Below are 18,843 nucleotides of genomic sequence, written 5' to 3'. Positions count from 1 at the left end.
CAGAAACCAGATACTGTATCTCTCTTCTTCTCATTAGAACCCTAACCCATATCTTCTTCTTCAACCTTGCTTCAGCAACTTTCCTTCTTTTAATTCTTCAAATTTATTGCTTTTTATCTCCTTGTCCGTTGCTATATTGATTTCTACTCTGGATCTGCATCAAAACCTTGTACTATTAACTCCATCAATCTCATGCCATGGAGATCCCAATCAGCCAAAACACCTACTCCAAAAAACTCATTGAAGCACTCCGTTGTATAAATTTCCCACCTAGAGCCGCCGGTCAAGTCCGCGAAACCGCCGATCGTCCTCGCATGTGTTCAATGAGTTAGGCTTCCATTCCTGGTGGTTTCGATTTCTATGTCGATTTCGTTTCTGGCATGTGTTCTTTGGTTTCGTGGTTTGCATTTCTTGAGCTTTGACACAATTCAGATGTTGTTCTTGGTGGAAGGGATTTCGGTGACATGAGTTTGGGAAGAGATTGATCGACGACGGCGACGGGAAAGAAGGTGAAGAAGAGGAAGTGGTGTGAACATGAATCTGGATGAGTAAGAAGAAGAGAAATTTGCGATGATGAAGAACTCCGCTGGCGTTTTCCGTTGAGGTTTTGATTTTCCCGGCGAACTGAGACCAGTGTGATTTCCAGATTGCATTTTAGATAATTATATGGATTAGGCTTGCTATTACAATACTGTATGTTTGTATTTTATGTTCATTTTGTTATAAATCCCCTGAACTGATGCGGTTGTATTGTTTGAGAGAATGGGAAGAAGAAGAAGAAGAAGGAACTGGGTTTGGGTTTGTGTGGTTGAAGAAGAAGAAGGGGGTAGAAGGGATTTTTCTCATGTGCCTAGAAGCATTGAGGGTAAAATGGTAATTTTGGGTGAATTTTTTTGATTCAGCAATGTCCTTATCCAATCAGCTTGCGCCACGTCATTGCCACACCACTAATCACATGCCACCTCAGTAATAAAATGTGATTATGACCAAAACTCAAATGATTAAATTTTGCGGTGGCTGTTTGGAAGGATTAGTAACTTCGGGGACGGAATTTCAAATGACCTATATTTGCAGGGACGAAATATCTATTTAAGCCTGAAAGATATAAAAAGGTTTTTTCTTGGCTATGCACGTTGGGAGATTGAGGGTACCAACTTGTTTATATTATGAGTGGTGTTGAAATCTTATTATTTTCCACCTTTTAGTAGACTTAGTTTGCCTTCTCTTAATTCCATATGGTTTGCCAAACCCATCAACAGTACCAAGGCCATCATGCTTGAATTGAATGATATGGAATACAAGTGCGCTGAATAAGTGGCTAATTTTGGAAGAGAGGTATTAAAAAGTGGTAAAATAAGTGGCGCGAGTAAAAAGCCTATAAGAAGGAACCATGGAATTAGAGAGTACGTATAGAAGAACAAAGTTACTTTCACTATCATTGATTTGACGCTAGTCCTGCAAATGCATAAAAGCAGAGTGGCTCCATTCAAAATTTCCATTCCACCATCATATTTAGGTGGCAATTATACAAGCCTGAATTCAACGTGAGTTGGTGTTTCATAAATAGTGGATCAAAGTTTATTAGAATGTGACTCTTTTCCATTTTGTGCTTCAAGACAATTCATTCAATTATTCTGAAAATAGACTGATTATTTGAATTTTTTCTTGGAATTTATTTTTACTTAATGAACTTTAATCAGGGTAAACCAAATTTACATTTACTTTAAATCATTAAGTCATTTGATTCGTTTGTGTTTGGGAAAGCGTTTGGGAGTTAGAAACCGCTTCCCAATGCACTATTCACGATTCCCAATGCTTAAAAAATGTGAAAAAGTAGAAGCTCCAATTTGAAGCGTTAGCCAAAACGTGGTTTCAGTTGCTTGCATCGCAGAAACAAACAAACAATTAGTTTAACATACAACAGAATAATACCATTTTTTTACTAGGTTTGAATAACTCCATTAATCAAATTTTGGGGGGACATGACATTTAATTACCCTCTCCATTTCAAACCTTTAACTTTTTTTTTTTGGTTTGGTTAAAAAATAGGGAAATCTCGAATATTTGATTGTTTAGCGTTTTAGTTTTATTTAAAAACTTTGGTTGTTTTAGAATTTGAAGTCATATTTAACCAAAGAATTGAGCTCAAGTGGGTAATAAGGAATTGTTAAGGAGAATCTGAGTTCCACCTGCATGAAACAATTTTTAGTCAAAATTTACTTAGCTCCCAACTGAATTTCGAATTACTACGACCCCTTTCCCAAGGAATAGGAGCGTTAAGAAAAAAAATCAAGTCATATAATAAATGCTCTTATTCTTGCAAACCTATAATTATCGTAATTTTAAAGAGTTTTTATGAGATTTATAAATAATTTATTTATTACAATAGTAGTACTTCAAAATTTATCATGTGGTCTATCACAAATAGTTGATGCACAATGCATGTAACTTTTTAAAACTTTGGAATCTTGAGTTCAATTCAAACCGATAAAAAATCAATTAACTAATTTGTTAAATATGCATATAAATCTTATCTTATACAACCAAAGGTTAAAATGAGGAGTAACAATGTAGAATTATATTTTTACTAGTCATTGACTTAAATAGAGACAAAAAAGTATTGTCTCAACCTCTTGACCGATGCGACCTTTTTCATATACGCGAATGTCGAATTTTGACAACTCCAACATCCATTTGGTCATTTTTCTAGCAATATACAACATGAATAACACCTGTTTGATAGGCTGGCCTATTCAGACCGCGATGTGATGAGCCCAAAAATAGTTTTTCAACCTCTTGGCCGATGCCACCTTTTCCGGCCTATAAAACTTTCCTAACAAAATACTAACAAGTATACAAACAATGGTTCATCTTCCTATGGTCTGGTGAGTAACATAGGTTCAAAGATTATTTGTTTTAGTCGAGAAATGTGGCCTCATACTCCGAAGTCCAAATCAAATTGTGTCCCCTCTTATAGAATGGTAGTGTGTTGGGATGACTTTGTAATGATCCAAGATAAAGCTGTTAAGATTGTGTTAAACCTAAGGATTTCCTTCTTGAACCTTAGGGTGGACATTTCTAATACGACCCCACGCTTGTATGGATTGACTTCGATCTCGCTTTCAATTAGATAAAATATCATAATTTTTTATGTTCGAACTCCAAGTGTACACTTTCTCAGAGTTCAACCTTATGTATCTTTGGACCTCTCGAAATAAATCGTGTGGCTAGAGGGTTCACCCCTCCATGTATGACGACTCATTATTCCACTCACTTATTTGCTATCTACTTACACACCGCTATAATTTGACATCAAAGTATCATTGCAAATACATCTTTTTCACTTAGAGAAGAAGCATACAACCCGATATATGAAATCTAAATCGAAGCATCAGACGTGAAGACCACATCTCCAAGTTCCGGTGATCAACTTCGTGTATTCACACATGAACAATACAAATGCATAAAAAATAAACATCAAATATATGTACTTTTACTAGACATGCACTAAAAATGCATAAAAAATAAACATCAAATATATGTACTCTTACTAGACATGCACTAAAAATGCATAAAAAATAAACATCAAATATATGTACTTTTACTAGACATGCACTAAATAACTTTACGCACGAAAACAAATCGTTCCCAACCACAACTATGCATTAATATTTCGATGAAATGGTTAATTGTTGTTATTGTCGAAAGTTTTTATATTCAATATGTTCAAATTTATTTATGGTCTGTTGGATCAATAAATGTAAACAAGACGAAATGGAACTCAAATCAACTAAAGTGACTACTCTTGTACTCTGAAGCTTTGTCAAATACTTATCCATTATTCAATAATAATTTTTTTGTCAAATAATTTTTATTCAATACTAGACATTCATCTCTTAAGTGATAAGTGAAGTATTTGGAGTTTAAACTCAGCTCCTATATATAATATGCGTTGTCACTCCTAACTGAGTTAAGTTCACATAGATAATTTATTTTTTGAAATCCATTATTCAATATTAAATGTATGTTATTCAGTTATAATTACTAGAGTTTTTTATTTGATGATTGTATTTGAACGTTTTAATATTAAATTAATTTTTCTAAAGGTCATGTTAACTTGTGCCCTTAGGGCACATGTTAAGCAACCTAAAAGTAGAAATTGTTTCTTAAATTTTGTGCATTCAATTAGTTAAAAGTCAAAAAGTTAAATTCAAATACATTAATTACAACAAAACATTTCTATTTTTACTTCTTAACTTGTGCCTTGAGAGCACAAGTTAACATTAGCCTTTTTCTAAAGGTATCGGTATCCAGCATGATACTACTTAGTGCCGCTCCAACCGACTAGGTCAGTTTTTCAATGAATGCATTAATGTTTTTTCTGCTGTCTTGTTTTTTTTAGTTATGTCTCCTCACCTGTGTTTTTTGTGTTTTTCTTCTTTCTATTGTTTTTTCTTTGTTAGCTACTTGGTTTTGGTTTGGGAGTTTATTTCTTTCTTAGCTAGCCAAGGACAAGGTAGCCATGATCTGATAGTCGTGTCAATCAGTAGCAAGTTTAATGCTTAAAATTGAATAAATCGAAAATAGACATGATGTTAATTCGAAACTTACAAGAATTTATTTTTCATAACTTCCTTTATGAGCAGTGGAGGCTATCTAAAATGAGATGTCAATTTCAGAACACTTGTTTCACTTATATTGGATGAGACTCCCCCATACATGCAAGAAGAGATCAAATAACATCATTGTAGGGGTCTTAAAACTTAACTGGTTTGAACTGAGAGATAATGTGTTGGAGATCCTCAATTTAAACTTAATCAAGTAAGAAAAAAATAATATAATGTGTTGGAGATCAATAACATATTAATGCTTTAAAACTACAAGAGAGATATGCACATCTTTACCTAAAATCTTATGATATATGGGTCGGCTCTTTTTCTTTTTGAGAGGTCACATCTCTTATAGTCGACATAAGGTTAAACTACCCACACTTGAAGAGTTTGCCAAACAGTTCATCCCACTTCGCTTTTTCAGCATGTTAAACTGGACGGACCAACTAAAGGGATGAACTCAAAACTTAGCATAACCTATCAAAATAACGGGTTATACATGCCGGCCTGACTGGTCGAGCTCGTTTTGCCACCCTTATCTATCTAATTATTGATTGTTTTTCGAACATGTTACTACTAGTTGATTAACATGGAAAAAGTCCCCTCAAAAAAAAACATGGAAAAAGAAATCTCTAGAGCATGAATTAATCTGGTGGAGTTATTGAAGAGGTGGAAATGGAGAAGTTACAAATGGAGTAAGTTCATCTCATTGAATTTCATGCATAGCAGCATGCACTAGAGGCAAAAACCCTTATTATTGAGGCCCACAAAGACCAATTTCGCACGTGTCAAATAAGAAGCTAAAACGTGTAAGTTTTTCTATAGTAACAACGTAGATGATGACGTGTATGTAACCAAACAAACACTGCCGCTTTAATTCCCCTTTGGAATCTTCATTCACTATAAATACACACACACCCTTCTTTGTTTCATTTCATTTATGTGTCACTTAATATTCACTCTCTTAATTAAGTGAAATTAAGTGAAATTTCAACATAAATAGTTTCTAGTTAATTTGTTACAAGACTGATCAATATACACACACACACACTCGTGGTGATGATGATGAAGAACAATTTGTGTAATGTAGTGCAAGGTTTGAAGCCAACGTTGTTAATGGTTATGGTGCAAATAGCATTTGCTGGTGTTAATGTTCTATACAAGTTAGCTGTAAACGATGGCATGAGTTTAAGGATTGTTGTTGCCTACCGTTTTGTAATTGCAACTGCTTTCATAGCTCCAATTGCTTTCATTCTTGAAAGGTGTTTCTGCTTTAATTTCATTCATTCACTCTTCTTATGATCAATGGAGTATAAATAATTGATGGAATTAAATTAAATTAAATCAAATCAATTTGTGAGAATATGTTTTTTATTCTAAGCTAAAAATATTTTTTTTGACACAAGCTAAAAATATTTGAGAACGTTCTTTTGAAGATTCGATCATTTCTTTTCATACATAATATAGCTTAGGAAAGTGGAGAAGCTAGTAATAGCCAATAATGACAGTAAATCACATTAACCTAATTAATTGATTAATTAATTACCCCACTTGAAGTTAGAACAGAATGATAAATATGCTTTTGTTAATTTTGCTGCAGGAAGAAGAGGGCAAAGATGACTTGGACAATACTGTTTCAGTCATTTTTATGCGGTTTGTTTGGGTAAGTGGCACATTTTTTTTTATAGCATATGCTTGCTCCTTAAATATCGTTTGCATGAAGATTTTCTTATGGTTATGTTTTGATTCAATTAACAACTTTAGATTCAAGTACAAATGTAGTAGTGGAGAAAATTCCGAATTGTGCTGTCCAAGTACTATAAAGCATGTGTGACTCTTTCTCGACCATTGATTTGTATTTCTAGTGCCTATATTTACGTCCACTTTTCAAGACTTCAACAAACAAGCATATATATTTTAAGTGGACAAAATCGATGTTTCAAACTCCGTATAAAATGTTGGGAAATGCTAACTTGCTCTGAGCTCTTCAGAGCACATATTTTTTTTTGAACAAGCCAAAATGGAAATATATACCAAAGAAAGTAGTATCTCCCAAGCACAAGAAGTGCCTAGAATATCACTCAAACTATACAACAAGAGTCAATACAGCCCAGCAAAAACTGAAAAAACAAAACCTAGATTCCTAGACAATCCAACGGGCTTGACCACCACCTCTGAGTACCACAGACAAAAATAGCCATTTTAGCCAAAAGCCACGCTAGGGACAAAGATTTAATCTTATCAAGCAACCTAGATACATCAGAAATAACATTGTTGAAAAGGTGGTTATTGCGTTCGTTCCACAAAACCCAAACAGAAAGAAGCCAAATTAATTGTAGAAACGAACGCTTAGTTTTACCACCACCTGACATATGCATAAACTGAACCAAATGATGAGGTACATTATTAAAATCCACTCCCACAAAACCAATCCAATGCCGTAGTTGCTGCCACAACGAAACAGAAGTAGGGCACATAATGAACAAGTGGTTAGCAGATTCGACCTGGCCACACCCTGTTACGCAAAGATGAGCATCCGACTGAAGAACACCTCTAAATGCTAGATTTACTTTCGTAGGTAACCTATTCCGTAAAAGGCGCCAAGCAAAGATAGACACCTTTAGCGGAACCTGATGATGCCACACAAGATCTAGAGAGCTATCCAAAGGAGCAGATTGAGTAGAGGTTAAGAAATCATAAGCACCTCGAACCGAGTAACCCCCCCACGTGATCAGGGAGCCACACCCAAACATCTGAAACATTAGGAACAATAGAAACATCAAACAGTAAAGCCCTACACTCATCTAGTAGATTCTCCTCCCAAACCCACAGCCGCCTCCTCCACCGCCAACCCCCACCACCCTGATCAAGGTCACGAGAGAACATACTAGAAACAGTTTCCAATTTGTTCTCAGCCAACTCAAATAAACGGGGAAAACGATCAGAAAGAGCTATGCCACCCAACCATCTATGAGACCAAAACAGTGTCTCATTCCCATCACCCACCTTTCTCACTACATTGTCACAAAACCACCTACCCCCAACATCACCACCACCCTCTCGAATCCTCCCGATCTCCTTCCACCAAGAAGAACAACTCTGGCCCCCTACCTCCAACCTCCCACCAACAGCCCCGTAACGGGCAGCTAACACATGAAACCACAACCCTTCTTTATCCACCAACAACCTCCAACACCATTTACCTAGCAAAGCTACATTAAACTCCTTCAACTTCCTAACCCCCAGACCTCCATACTCCTTTGGGGAACAAATAGTTTTCCAACCTATCCAAGATATTTTCCTATTTTCCTCACCCCCTCACCCCCCCCCCCCCCCCCCAAAAAAAAATTATTCAACAAAGATTCAATGGAATAGATTATACCTGATGGAGCTTTGAAGAAAGAAAGTGCATAGACAGGCAGAGAAGTCAGGACTGATTTTAGGAGAATCAAACGACCGCCAAAAGAGAGGAACCTACTATTCCAACCCATCAGTCTAGATTTAATCCGATTCATAACCGGGTCCCAAAACGAAAGCCTCCGAGGATTTCCCCCTATAGGTAAACCAAGATACAAGAAAGATACAAGAAACGAAAGCCTCCGCCTCTCCCAGCCAGGAGCTCGAAATATTAACACCCACCAACGAGCTTTTGTTAAAATTAACCTTCAAACCAGACATCAACTCAAAAATAACAAGGGACGCTCGAAGAGCACGAACATTCGCCCAACTTTTCAGAGCACATATTAAAAAACTGAATGTTAAAATATAATATTGGGAATTATATTTGTTTAAGGAATATTGAGAATTATATATTTACTATGATTAAAGTTTAAATATTTATATTTTTATTATATTTTTTTAATTTCCATTTTTAACTCATTAACTAAATGCATGCTTAAAAATCTCCATTCATATTTCATAGTTTACATATGTATGTTTTTTATTATTTTTTCATGTAGGGGATCATTAGCTCAAAACTTTAACTTACAAGCCCTGACTTTAACTTCAGCAACATTTGCATCCGCAATGGCCAACCTTATACCAGCTGTAACCTTTATCATGGCCGTTTCCTTAGGGTAAGTATTAAGTGTCATTTTGTCATCCAATTATAATTTACGAGTTACTATTTATTATACGTGTTTTTTAAATGTAGAGTTAGCATCAAAGATTAAACTATAAAATTTGGACCTATTATTTTTTTTTTGAAGGAAAATTTGTTCCTATATATTAACTCTCTTTCTTTCTGTAAAAATAAAATAAACTCCCTTTGCAAATTATTATGTAATATATATGTACATAAATAGAAAATAGTCTTTATAGAATTAAAATGATAAATTTTCATATACTTTAGATACTAAAATGAAATATTTTATATAGTATTTTTAAATAATTTCTTAATTATTTATTTACATATTTTACAAAACAATTAAGTTCTACGAAAGTTTGAATCACAAAGCTAATATATAATTTGCTGATCCAATGTAACTTTTAATTTTTCAGTATGGAAAAATTAAATTTGAGAACAAAAGCAGGGAAGGCAAAGATATTAGGTACACTAACAGGAATTGGTGGGGCAATGGTATTGACATTCGTTAAAGGTGTTGAAATTAAGATGGGTTCATTCCATTTAAATCTTTTGCATCATCAAAATGGTGTTGGATCACACACTATCTCCACTGCTAATACCATTTCGGGTTCTCTGTGTGCCTTGGCTAGTGCCATCTCTTATGCACTGTGGCTTATTATTCAGGTTTGATGTTTTTTTGTTAATAAATTACACCAATATCAATCAATCAAAATTATTTTAATCCAACTGATTTTTTATTTATTTATTGATTTTGGGTACAGACAAAGATGAGTGAAAGATACCCTACTCATTACTCAAGTACAGCGTTGATATCTTTTTGGGCGTCACTTGTTTCCATTGTGCTTGCTCTATGCTTTGAAAGGGATTTGAGTCAGTGGAAATTGGGTTGGAATATTAGACTACTAACCGTTGCTTATGCGGTATGTTAGCTTAATGCACTTCTCATGTATCTATCTTTTTGGGTACAATGTTTATTATTAATTATATCCAATGATTAATTAAGGATTTAATATGTATATGTCAAAAGTGTAAATTTGTATGCACATGCATCCAATCAAATCACTCGATGATGTTATTTTCTTAAGTTGGTCTGAAAATATCTCTAAAATGATATTTGTCATGATTTGATTGGATGCATATATAAACACATTTTACATCATCAATGCAATAAAATTAATCTCATCAATTAATACTTCCTATATTTTTTTTTGTGGTGGCCGTGGTTTAAACCCCGAACGTTGCATATATTATGCATTGTCCATTATAAAAATAGTGTAATAAGAAAATCATGTTTAGCTATTGGTATTTGATTATTAATTCCACATGAGGCTAAGATATACCATGTAAATTGAATTGTGCAGGGTATAGTGGTTTCAGGAGCAATGGTAGCTGTAATTTCATGGTGTGTACACATGAGAGGTCCATTGTTTGCCTCAGTTTTTACCCCTTTAATGCTTCTCATGGTGGCTTTGGCTGGTTGTACCATTTTGAATGAGAAACTACACCTTGGAAGGTATATTTGCTTGCCTTTTATAAATTTATTAATCATTCTAAGTGTTATAAATATAATAGTGGATGTCCAAATAGCAAATGGGTTAATGGACTATACTATTAGATCATTGGGCTTAGTCCATAAGCTATTTTATTTCCCTATAAATAGAGCTCATTTGTAACATTCTCAACACATCAGAGAATAATAATACTTCTCTCTATTCTCTCTTCTTCTCCTTCTCTCTATTATTGTTTCTATTTACTTAGTTTCATAACACGTTATCAGCACGCTCTAATCAACTAAGAAGGTGAATAGTTCTTCTTAATCTATTATAATAAGTTGTAATTTTGTATCGATGATTATAGGCTATTGTTGCAATTCCATAAATTTGGAATCAATGCCTTATAGATACATATTATTGTTATTATACAAATTATATAGTGTTTGTTTGTTTTTAATTAAACATTCATGCATCCCTGAAGGATTGCATAGAAACACAATTTTTACGGTGCATCCTTGAAGGATTGCACAAATGAATTGATTAGATTTATATTTATTTTTTTTATCAAGATTTGATTTAGTATATAGTTCTTAAAGAACTTAAAAGAAACTATTTTTTTCCACCATGAATTCCTGCAGAATTCAACGTCCATGCATCCTTGAAGGATTGCACAAGGATTAATTTTTTCAGAAGGCATAAGAATTTATCGCATATTGAGATATATTATAAAGTTCATGAAGAACTCAATATTATTCTGAGTGAATTCTGGAAGAATTCAATTCAATAGTGAAGCATCTCTAAAAGATTGTCAAAAGAATTGATATGATTGTGTAGAACTTGAACTCAATTTGTTTTTACAATAAGTAACAAGAAAAATTGATTTATGTATTTGCCCAGAGCAAATATATACATTACAGTTTATTACTATCATGTTTCAAATTGTGATGATAAACTCCACCCAGATTTAATTTCCCTCTTTCACTTATTGGTTCTTTAGGAGAGAAATTGGTTTCTTGATTACATGCCTTGCAATTTTAAAATAGAAATATGTGACAAGTTTTCTTTGTTTTGCTTTTATTTGCATAACAATCATTATTCGAAAGAAAAATGCCATATTAATTTGTTTTAATGTAATTAATTGACATTACAAGATAAATTAATTTGTCTTAATGTGATTAATTGCCTTGTTAATTTGTTAAGAGATAATATTCCTGTTTTTGAAATATTAATTTGTGTGCTTGTAATGAGAAGCAAATTTTAAAAGCATATAAGCAAATTTTAAAATAGAAATATATGTGGTTTTTTTTTAATCAATGTGACAAGAAGTAAATAATTGATATGTTTTGTCGTGATTTTGATTGTAATAATTCTCTTGATATGCTTCTAAAACATTTGAATTTGTAATAAGACTTGTCTTTAAATATGAGATCACATCATTAATTAGGTCTTCATTTTCATAATTAAGATTTTATTATTGTAATTATTATTATTACTATTGCTTGGTCTTGATCCTTGTGGACATATTTTTGAAGAAATAATTTTTTTTTAATATTAAACCATATATGAAAGATTTCTCAAAGAATTATAATTGTTTATTAATATCATTTATGATTTAATCCCAAAGAAGTACAATTGTTTATTATTAGCACATCCTTAAAGGATTACTTAAAGAATGATTTTTCAAAGATCATTGGTTATGAACATTTGTGATATAGTTCTTGAAGAACTAAAATAAACATATCATTGGAAGCATCCCTGAAGGACTACTTAAGGAATGAATCATCTCAATCATTGTTCATGAAGATTTGTGGCATAGTTCTTGAAGAACTAATACCATAGTATCAAACACCCTTGTGGGCCATAAAAAGTGATTTTTCTTGGTCACCGTTTATGTAAATTTGATGTTGAGTTCTTGAAGAACTACACATTTAAATCATAACAGAACATAAATTTATAAGATCTATTTGATCATAAAAAAAAAGGAGGAAAATGTGAGACAATACATGTTTTTATACCACTCGAATATGCTCCTGAAGTAGCAAAATGAGTGAATATCTTCAAAAATATTTTTGAAAAATTACTCGCATTTGTAATTGAATAATGAGTGATTTTTGATCAAAATGGTGAAAGGTCACATTGAACGTCATTCCCAGAAGTGAATGGTTCATACTATTTGTGTTATATAACTAATATCATAGTTATGGTAATTGATTTAGTAAAGATTACTATTGATATGATACATGTCAAGGTCATACGATTTCTTTAGTATGAACTTAGATCAGTTGAGAAATTACTACGTGATCAAAGATTTTATTGATATGATCATATTTCTATTATATGGATTGAAATTTGCAAGATTGTCTCCGTATTGATCAAAGTTTGGTTATGATTTTCTTCTATATGGCTTGGATTACAAGGTAAGCACAAATTCTTCAAGATTATTATCTCATAAATATTACATGTTATATATATATATATATATATATATTTTCTCGTGATCTCACATGTAATTTACATTGTGAAGATATCAAACTTTTGAAATATATCTTATGGACAAATTTTTGTTGGGTAATTATTCACCTGAAAAATACATATGATTTATAAAGTTTTTTTCTTGGATAAATTTTGAGTTTACATCTTTTTATATCTATAGTAATACAAGAGATAAATCAAGACTTTATCATATTTATTATATAGTTTTATTTGGAAACATTATGGATAAGAACAAATGAAACACATTATTGTAAACCAGAAGTTTACAAATCATGTTTCAAACCTCAAATGGATAAAAACAAATGAATCACATATTATTGTAAACCAGAAGTTTACAAATCATCTTCCAAATGGTAATTCTTAAAAATATATAACAATCCCTGAAGGATTGCTCAAAATGATTTTTCTTGATCATTTATGATATAGTTCCTGAATAACTATAAAGATTACTCAAAGCTCCTGAAGAGCTAATGTATTGTTACATAGAGTAACAAAATTACACATTGAGGTTACATTTAATATAATTTTATTGAGTTTTAAGATATCCATCTAAATGGATATCATATTGAAAAATATATGTTAAACATCTCTATTACGAGATATACTATGGTGAAAATAAGCATAATGGAAAAATGATGTTGTCTACGATTTTTAGTACACTTATATTAGTGCAATGAAAGCACATATTATGTAAACCAGAATTTTACATATTATATTAAGTTTTTCGTTGGCAAGACCGGTTGGGTTATCCCGGATCTATTATGATGCTAAATAGATAAAGTTTACATACTATATTTTTTAATAGATTTGTATTGAAGATCCAGTAGATTCTTCAATCAAATAACTTTTGTGTCTTAATACTTTTCAAGGAAGTAGAAAATTTGAGAATTTGAGTCTCTCAAAAAAAGGTGATATTTGTGAATAAATACACCGAAAATATGGATCAACTAAATGACATGTGTGGTTATTGTTAACTCACAAACCAGAAGTTTGTGAGATTATTCGGCCAACAATGTATGATTATTGTTAACACATAACCCAGAAGTTTGTGATATTATTTTGTCAACAAATGACAGAGGGTTTATTTTCTGAATTTTTCAGAAAGAATTTGATAAGTATCATTTGTCAATTGAAATTGATATTCAACAACTGCTAGCATATGCTCATAAAAAAAATGGACTTGAAGATCCATTCTTTAGACGTCTAAAGTTAATTGTATATTTAATACTTATGAAACCATACATTATAAACTCTATTTTGAGAATCAACAATCTTTTATGTTGATATATTGATTTGCATCAAGCCAACTTATTACTATATGTAAGTCCTCCCTCTAATTCATCATTGGTTTTAGGTTAACAATCTAATATTTCTCATCTTAGTAAATTTTTGGATGTGTTGTGTATATCACAATTGCTCCAATATGATACACTAGGATAAATCTTGAAAGAATATTGGAAAAACATTTTTGGTATGAATCTCCATCTATCATAAGTTTTATTAAGTCAACTTGTTTACAACCCAGTAGGTTGTTTATCGATTGATGGATTAGTTTTTCCAATATTAGGGGGAGATGATAAGCAGCTAAAAAATGTGAACCTGAAGTTCAAATAATTATTTGAAAGGAGATATTATTGTCTCATCATGATCCTCAAGATATAACTCATTTGCAAAGTTAAACAAATTGAATATCAGCTGCTAATGCTCCAAACAAAATAGATATCCCTGTCGGATATTCTAATATTGCAAATGAGTCTCAACTGCGCTTGAAGCGTGGTAGACCAGTCGGTTCCAAAGATAGAAATCCTCGAGCAAGAAAAGGAGCTAAAAAGAAAGATGGCCCAAAAGAGGATATAGAAACTCTAAAAGAGTCTTCTGACATAATTGATATTTCAGTTCCAGAAGAAACTGATCAGGTACCTGAAATTCATGAAAATAAAGAGATCTTAATAAATTATGTCACAAATGGAATCCAATGGAACCGATATAAAATCAACGTTGATGATTTTTTTGCATATAACATAGCGCTAAATGTGATAAATGATAACGAGGATCAAGAACCAAGGTCTATTAAAGAATGTAGACAAAGCGAAAATTGGCCAAAATGGAAAGATGCAATTGAAGCAGAATTAAACTCTCTTAATAAGAGAAAGGTATTGGACCTGTCGTCCGAACACCTAAAGGCCTGAAGCCAGTTGGATATAAATGGGTTTTTGTGCGAAAACACAATGAGAATGGTGAAGTTGCAAGATACAAAGCAAGACTTGTTGCTCAAGGGTTTTTCCCAAAGACCCGAAATTAACTTTGATGAGACATACTCACCTGTAGTTGATGTAAGTTGATGCAACTACTTTTAGATACCTAATTAGTCTTATAGCTCATGAAGGGCTCAATTTGCACATGTTGGATGTCGTTACAGCCTACTTGTATGGCTCACTTGATAGTGACATTTACCTGAAACTCCCTGAAGGATTTAATTTGCCTGAAGCAAATAGTTCAGGAACTCAGGAAGACTACTCCATAAAATTAAATAAGTCTCTATATGGACTAAAACAATCAGGACACATGTGGTACAATCGGCTCAGTGAATATTTGTTGAGGAAAGGATATAAAAATGACTCCATTTGTCCATGTATTTTTATGAAAAGATCTGGAAATGAATTTGCTATAATTGCTGTCTATGTTGATGACATAAACATTATCGGAACTCCTGAAGAGCTTCCAAAAGCCATAGATTGCTTAAAGAAAGAGTTCGAGATGAAAGTCTTAGGAAAGACAAAGTTTTGTCTTGGATTGCAAATTGAGCACCTAAATGGTGGGATTCTTGTGCATCAAGAAGTTTACATAACAAGAGTGTTAAAGCATTTTTACATGGACAAATCTCATCCATTATCTACTCCAATGGTTGTTAGATCCCCGGATGTGGAGAAAGATCCTTTCAGACCTCGAGAAGAAGGTGAAGAACTTCTTGGTCCTGAAGTACCATATCTCAGTGCAATAGAAGCGTTGATGTATCTTGCTAATAATACATGTCCCGGTATATCATTTTATGTCAATCTATTATCAAGATATAGTTCTTCACCCGTACGAAGACATTGGAACGAGGTTAAGCATGTACTTCATTACCTTCGAGGTACAATGGATATGGGATTGTTTTATCCCTAAGTATTTAAATTAGAATTAATTGGTTATGCAGATGCAGGTTATTTGTCAGATTCCCATCATGGTAGATCACAAACAGGTTACTTGTTTACAAGTGGAGAAACAACCATTTCAGGGAGATCTGTAAAGCAGACCATAACAACAACATCATCAAATCATGCAGAACTTTTAGCACTCCACGAGGCAAGTAGAGAATGTGTTTGGTTAAGGTCATTGATTCAACATATACAAAATAATTGTAGTTTATCTTCTGGAAGAATGGACGCAACAACCATTTATGAAGATAATACAGCATGCATTTCTCAGTTGAAAGAAGGATACATTAAAGGAGACCGAACAAAACATATTTCTCCAAAATTCTTTTTCACTCATGATCTTCAGAAGAATGGTGATGTCAACATTCAACAAATTCGTTCGTGTGATAATCTTGCAGATGATTTTACAAAGTCACTCCCAAGTAAAGTTTTTGAGAAACTTGTATTAAGAATTGGTTTTCTCCGTATATTTGTCTTCATGAGGGGGAGAAATAAATGTGTCCTGCACTCTTTTTTCCTTCACCAAGGTTTTGTCCCATTGGGTTTTCCTGGTAAGGTTTTTAACGAGGCAGTTCGCACTCAAAAGGATATTGTACTCTTTTTCCTTCACTATAATTTTTTCCCACTGGGTTTTATTTTAGTAAGGTTTTAATGAGGCATATCCTCGATGGACATCCAAGGGGGAGTGTTATAAATATAATAGTGGATGTCCAAATAGCAAATGGGTTAATGGACTATACTATTAGATCATTGGGCTTAGTCCATAAGCTATTTTATTTCCCTATAAATAGAGCTCATTTGTAACATTCTCAACACATCAGAGAATAATAATACTTCTCTCTATTCTCTCTTCTTCTCCTTCTCTCTATTATTGTTTCTATTTACTTAGTTTCATAACACTAAGAATGTTTTTGAAATACTAAGTTGTTTAATTGGACCCTAATTTTTTGAGGTCAAATATAATATTTACTTTATTGGCTCACTTAAAATTTATTACCTTTGTTAAAAATTTCAGCATTATTGGAGCGGTGTTGATTGTATGTGGCTTATATGCGGTTGTATGGGGAAAAAGTAAAGAAATGAAGAAAAAGAATCAATTAGTGCCATCAAAAAACCCACATGAATTTGACCCAGTTGAAATAGTTGTGAGGTCCATAGAAGAAGATAAAAGCAACCACAACAACAATAATCAAGGTAATACTTTACAGGAGGTTAAGTATAATGAAGATTCACAAGCAGATGAACATGAAAAGCAAAGTCAACATGTAGAAAGTCAAGAAAAACGAGGAGGGGTAAAAGAAGTTGCATGTAATGCCTAAAATATGGAGTATCAAATTATTATATATCAAACTCCTACATGTTGGTCCAAAATGAACGTGACATCCTTCTAGATTGGCCAAAAATGCTACCAGCGGACCCTATTTTGATTCTCCAACTAAAATATATTAGAGCTTAACAAAAATTTGAAGTGCAAAATGAAGAAAAAGGGAAACATTTTAAAAAACAAAAAGTGTTTAATTGAGTGAACTCTTAGCTGGACTTGACTCTGTTATATACAATTAGAATTTTATTAAACTGCTTAGCTTTATATATGTCATGGTTGTTAACGATGTTATGTTTTGTTCTGCTACTCATAAGCTTATGTTACATACAATACATGCAAAGTACATCTTCATGTTCTTCAAGATGTTTGATTATCATATTAATTTAGTTAAAATATGATTTTAGTCCCCACAATTATAGTTTTTTTTTTCTTATGGTTTTATTCCTATAAGTTTTTTTTTGTTGTTTAGATTCAGTCTTTGCAAATTGAAAAATTGTTTAGTTTATGAAGTCAGTTTATTGGGTCACATGGGACGCAAGGGACTTAAAGCAACAACTTTTAAATTTTCAAGGACAGAATCTAAAAAGAAAAATGATATTATGGTCAAGAGACTAATATCATATCTAAACTTAAAAGATCTATTAAGCATTTCGTCCCACTCATGACCTCCATGTCATTTTACGTTGTTGTTGTTATGTTATCGAAGGGGCAAGGATTGAATTCACCATTTATTTTAGGTTAAATTGCATTTTTGGTCCCTTAACTATTTAAGTAGTATCGCTTTGGTCCCTTAATTAAAATTCGATTTATTTTGGTCATTTAACTTATCTCTGTTACACATTTTGGTCCTTTCCGTTAGATTTAATTCAAAAACGTTAGATTTTCGTCATCTTCTTCTCCTCTTTTTCATCTTCATATCATCTCCATCAACCTTCAACAACAAGAATCCTACAAAAATTCCAGAAGAAAATGAAGAAAACCTTACGTTTTTAGAGTGATATACTTCTTCTCATTATCTTTATTTTTCTTCTTATTCTTGGAGCTTTCTTCACTTACATTGACCCTAACTTTTTCCTACTCATGCTTATTGAGCTTTACCAAAAGTGAAGCTCAATTTATAAGAATCTAGTATATCACTCTAGGCATGATATTACTACAAGGAAAGTTAGCATGATATTACATTGCCAAAAGTAAAAGCAATCATTTTCGACGGTGTTCCATATTTTTATATCAATAGGCATGATGATGACACTCGTATGTTCACTCCGATAGTCATGATTTTGGTCGTTTAGCACTAGCTCTCTATTATACGTTCCCTTTGGATCGTACTAGTCATATTTTCTTTTAGGTGGTTAGACCTTTGATCAAAAGATCGAACTCTGATGCCACTTGTTGGTCAATATAACTAGGTAAACATCTAGAAGGTAGGTTGAATAGATTCCGAGCGTGTGCTTTGGAAAAGTGATGGTTTTTAAAAAAATTTAAGAGAATTAATTGTATTGGAACTTTGGAGGGTAAATAGCTAAAATTTGAATACAAAACTTGAAAGCTGAAATCAAATTACACAACAATGTTGATTAATTTTCAGTTTCAATGTTGGATGAGATACTACAAATTGAACAAGAAAATAATCTCTAAC

General features: G+C 32.6%; 1 protein-coding gene across 1 annotated transcript; it reads left to right on the top strand.

Annotated features, from left to right (window-relative positions):
- The first annotated feature begins 5,543 nt into the window (after positions 1-5,543).
- On the top strand, positions 5,544-17,617 carry LOC146943485 (WAT1-related protein At1g68170-like). Its single transcript, XM_085741776.1, has 7 exons — positions 5,544-5,872; positions 6,211-6,273; positions 8,570-8,686; positions 9,111-9,360; positions 9,459-9,617; positions 10,059-10,210; positions 16,896-17,617. Exons 1-7 carry the CDS (start codon positions 5,670-5,672, stop codon positions 17,197-17,199), a joined length of 1,248 nt encoding a protein of 415 aa, XP_085597902.1. The 5' UTR covers positions 5,544-5,669; the 3' UTR covers positions 17,200-17,617.
- Positions 17,618-18,843: the final 1,226 nt, after the last annotated feature.

This window comes from Medicago sativa, chromosome 2 (genome assembly GCF_051527215.1).
Source record: "Medicago sativa cultivar Bolivia chromosome 2, Bolivia_mono, whole genome shotgun sequence".
NCBI lineage: Eukaryota > Viridiplantae > Streptophyta > Magnoliopsida > Fabales > Fabaceae > Medicago > Medicago sativa.
The sequence above is the reverse complement of the archived record's forward strand: the minus strand, read 5'-3'. Positions and strand labels throughout refer to the sequence as shown.

Coding starts and splice junctions, on each gene's coding strand:
- LOC146943485 (XM_085741776.1), top strand. CDS start 5,670: ATGATGATGAAGAACAATTTGTGTAATGTAGTGCAAGGTTTGAAGCCA. Junction 5,873..6,210: donor ATTGCTTTCATTCTTGAAAG/GTGTTTCTGCTT, acceptor ATTTTGCTGCAG/GAAGAAGAGGGCAAAGATGA. Junction 6,274..8,569: donor TTTTTATGCGGTTTGTTTGG/GTAAGTGGCACA, acceptor TTTTTCATGTAG/GGGATCATTAGCTCAAAACT.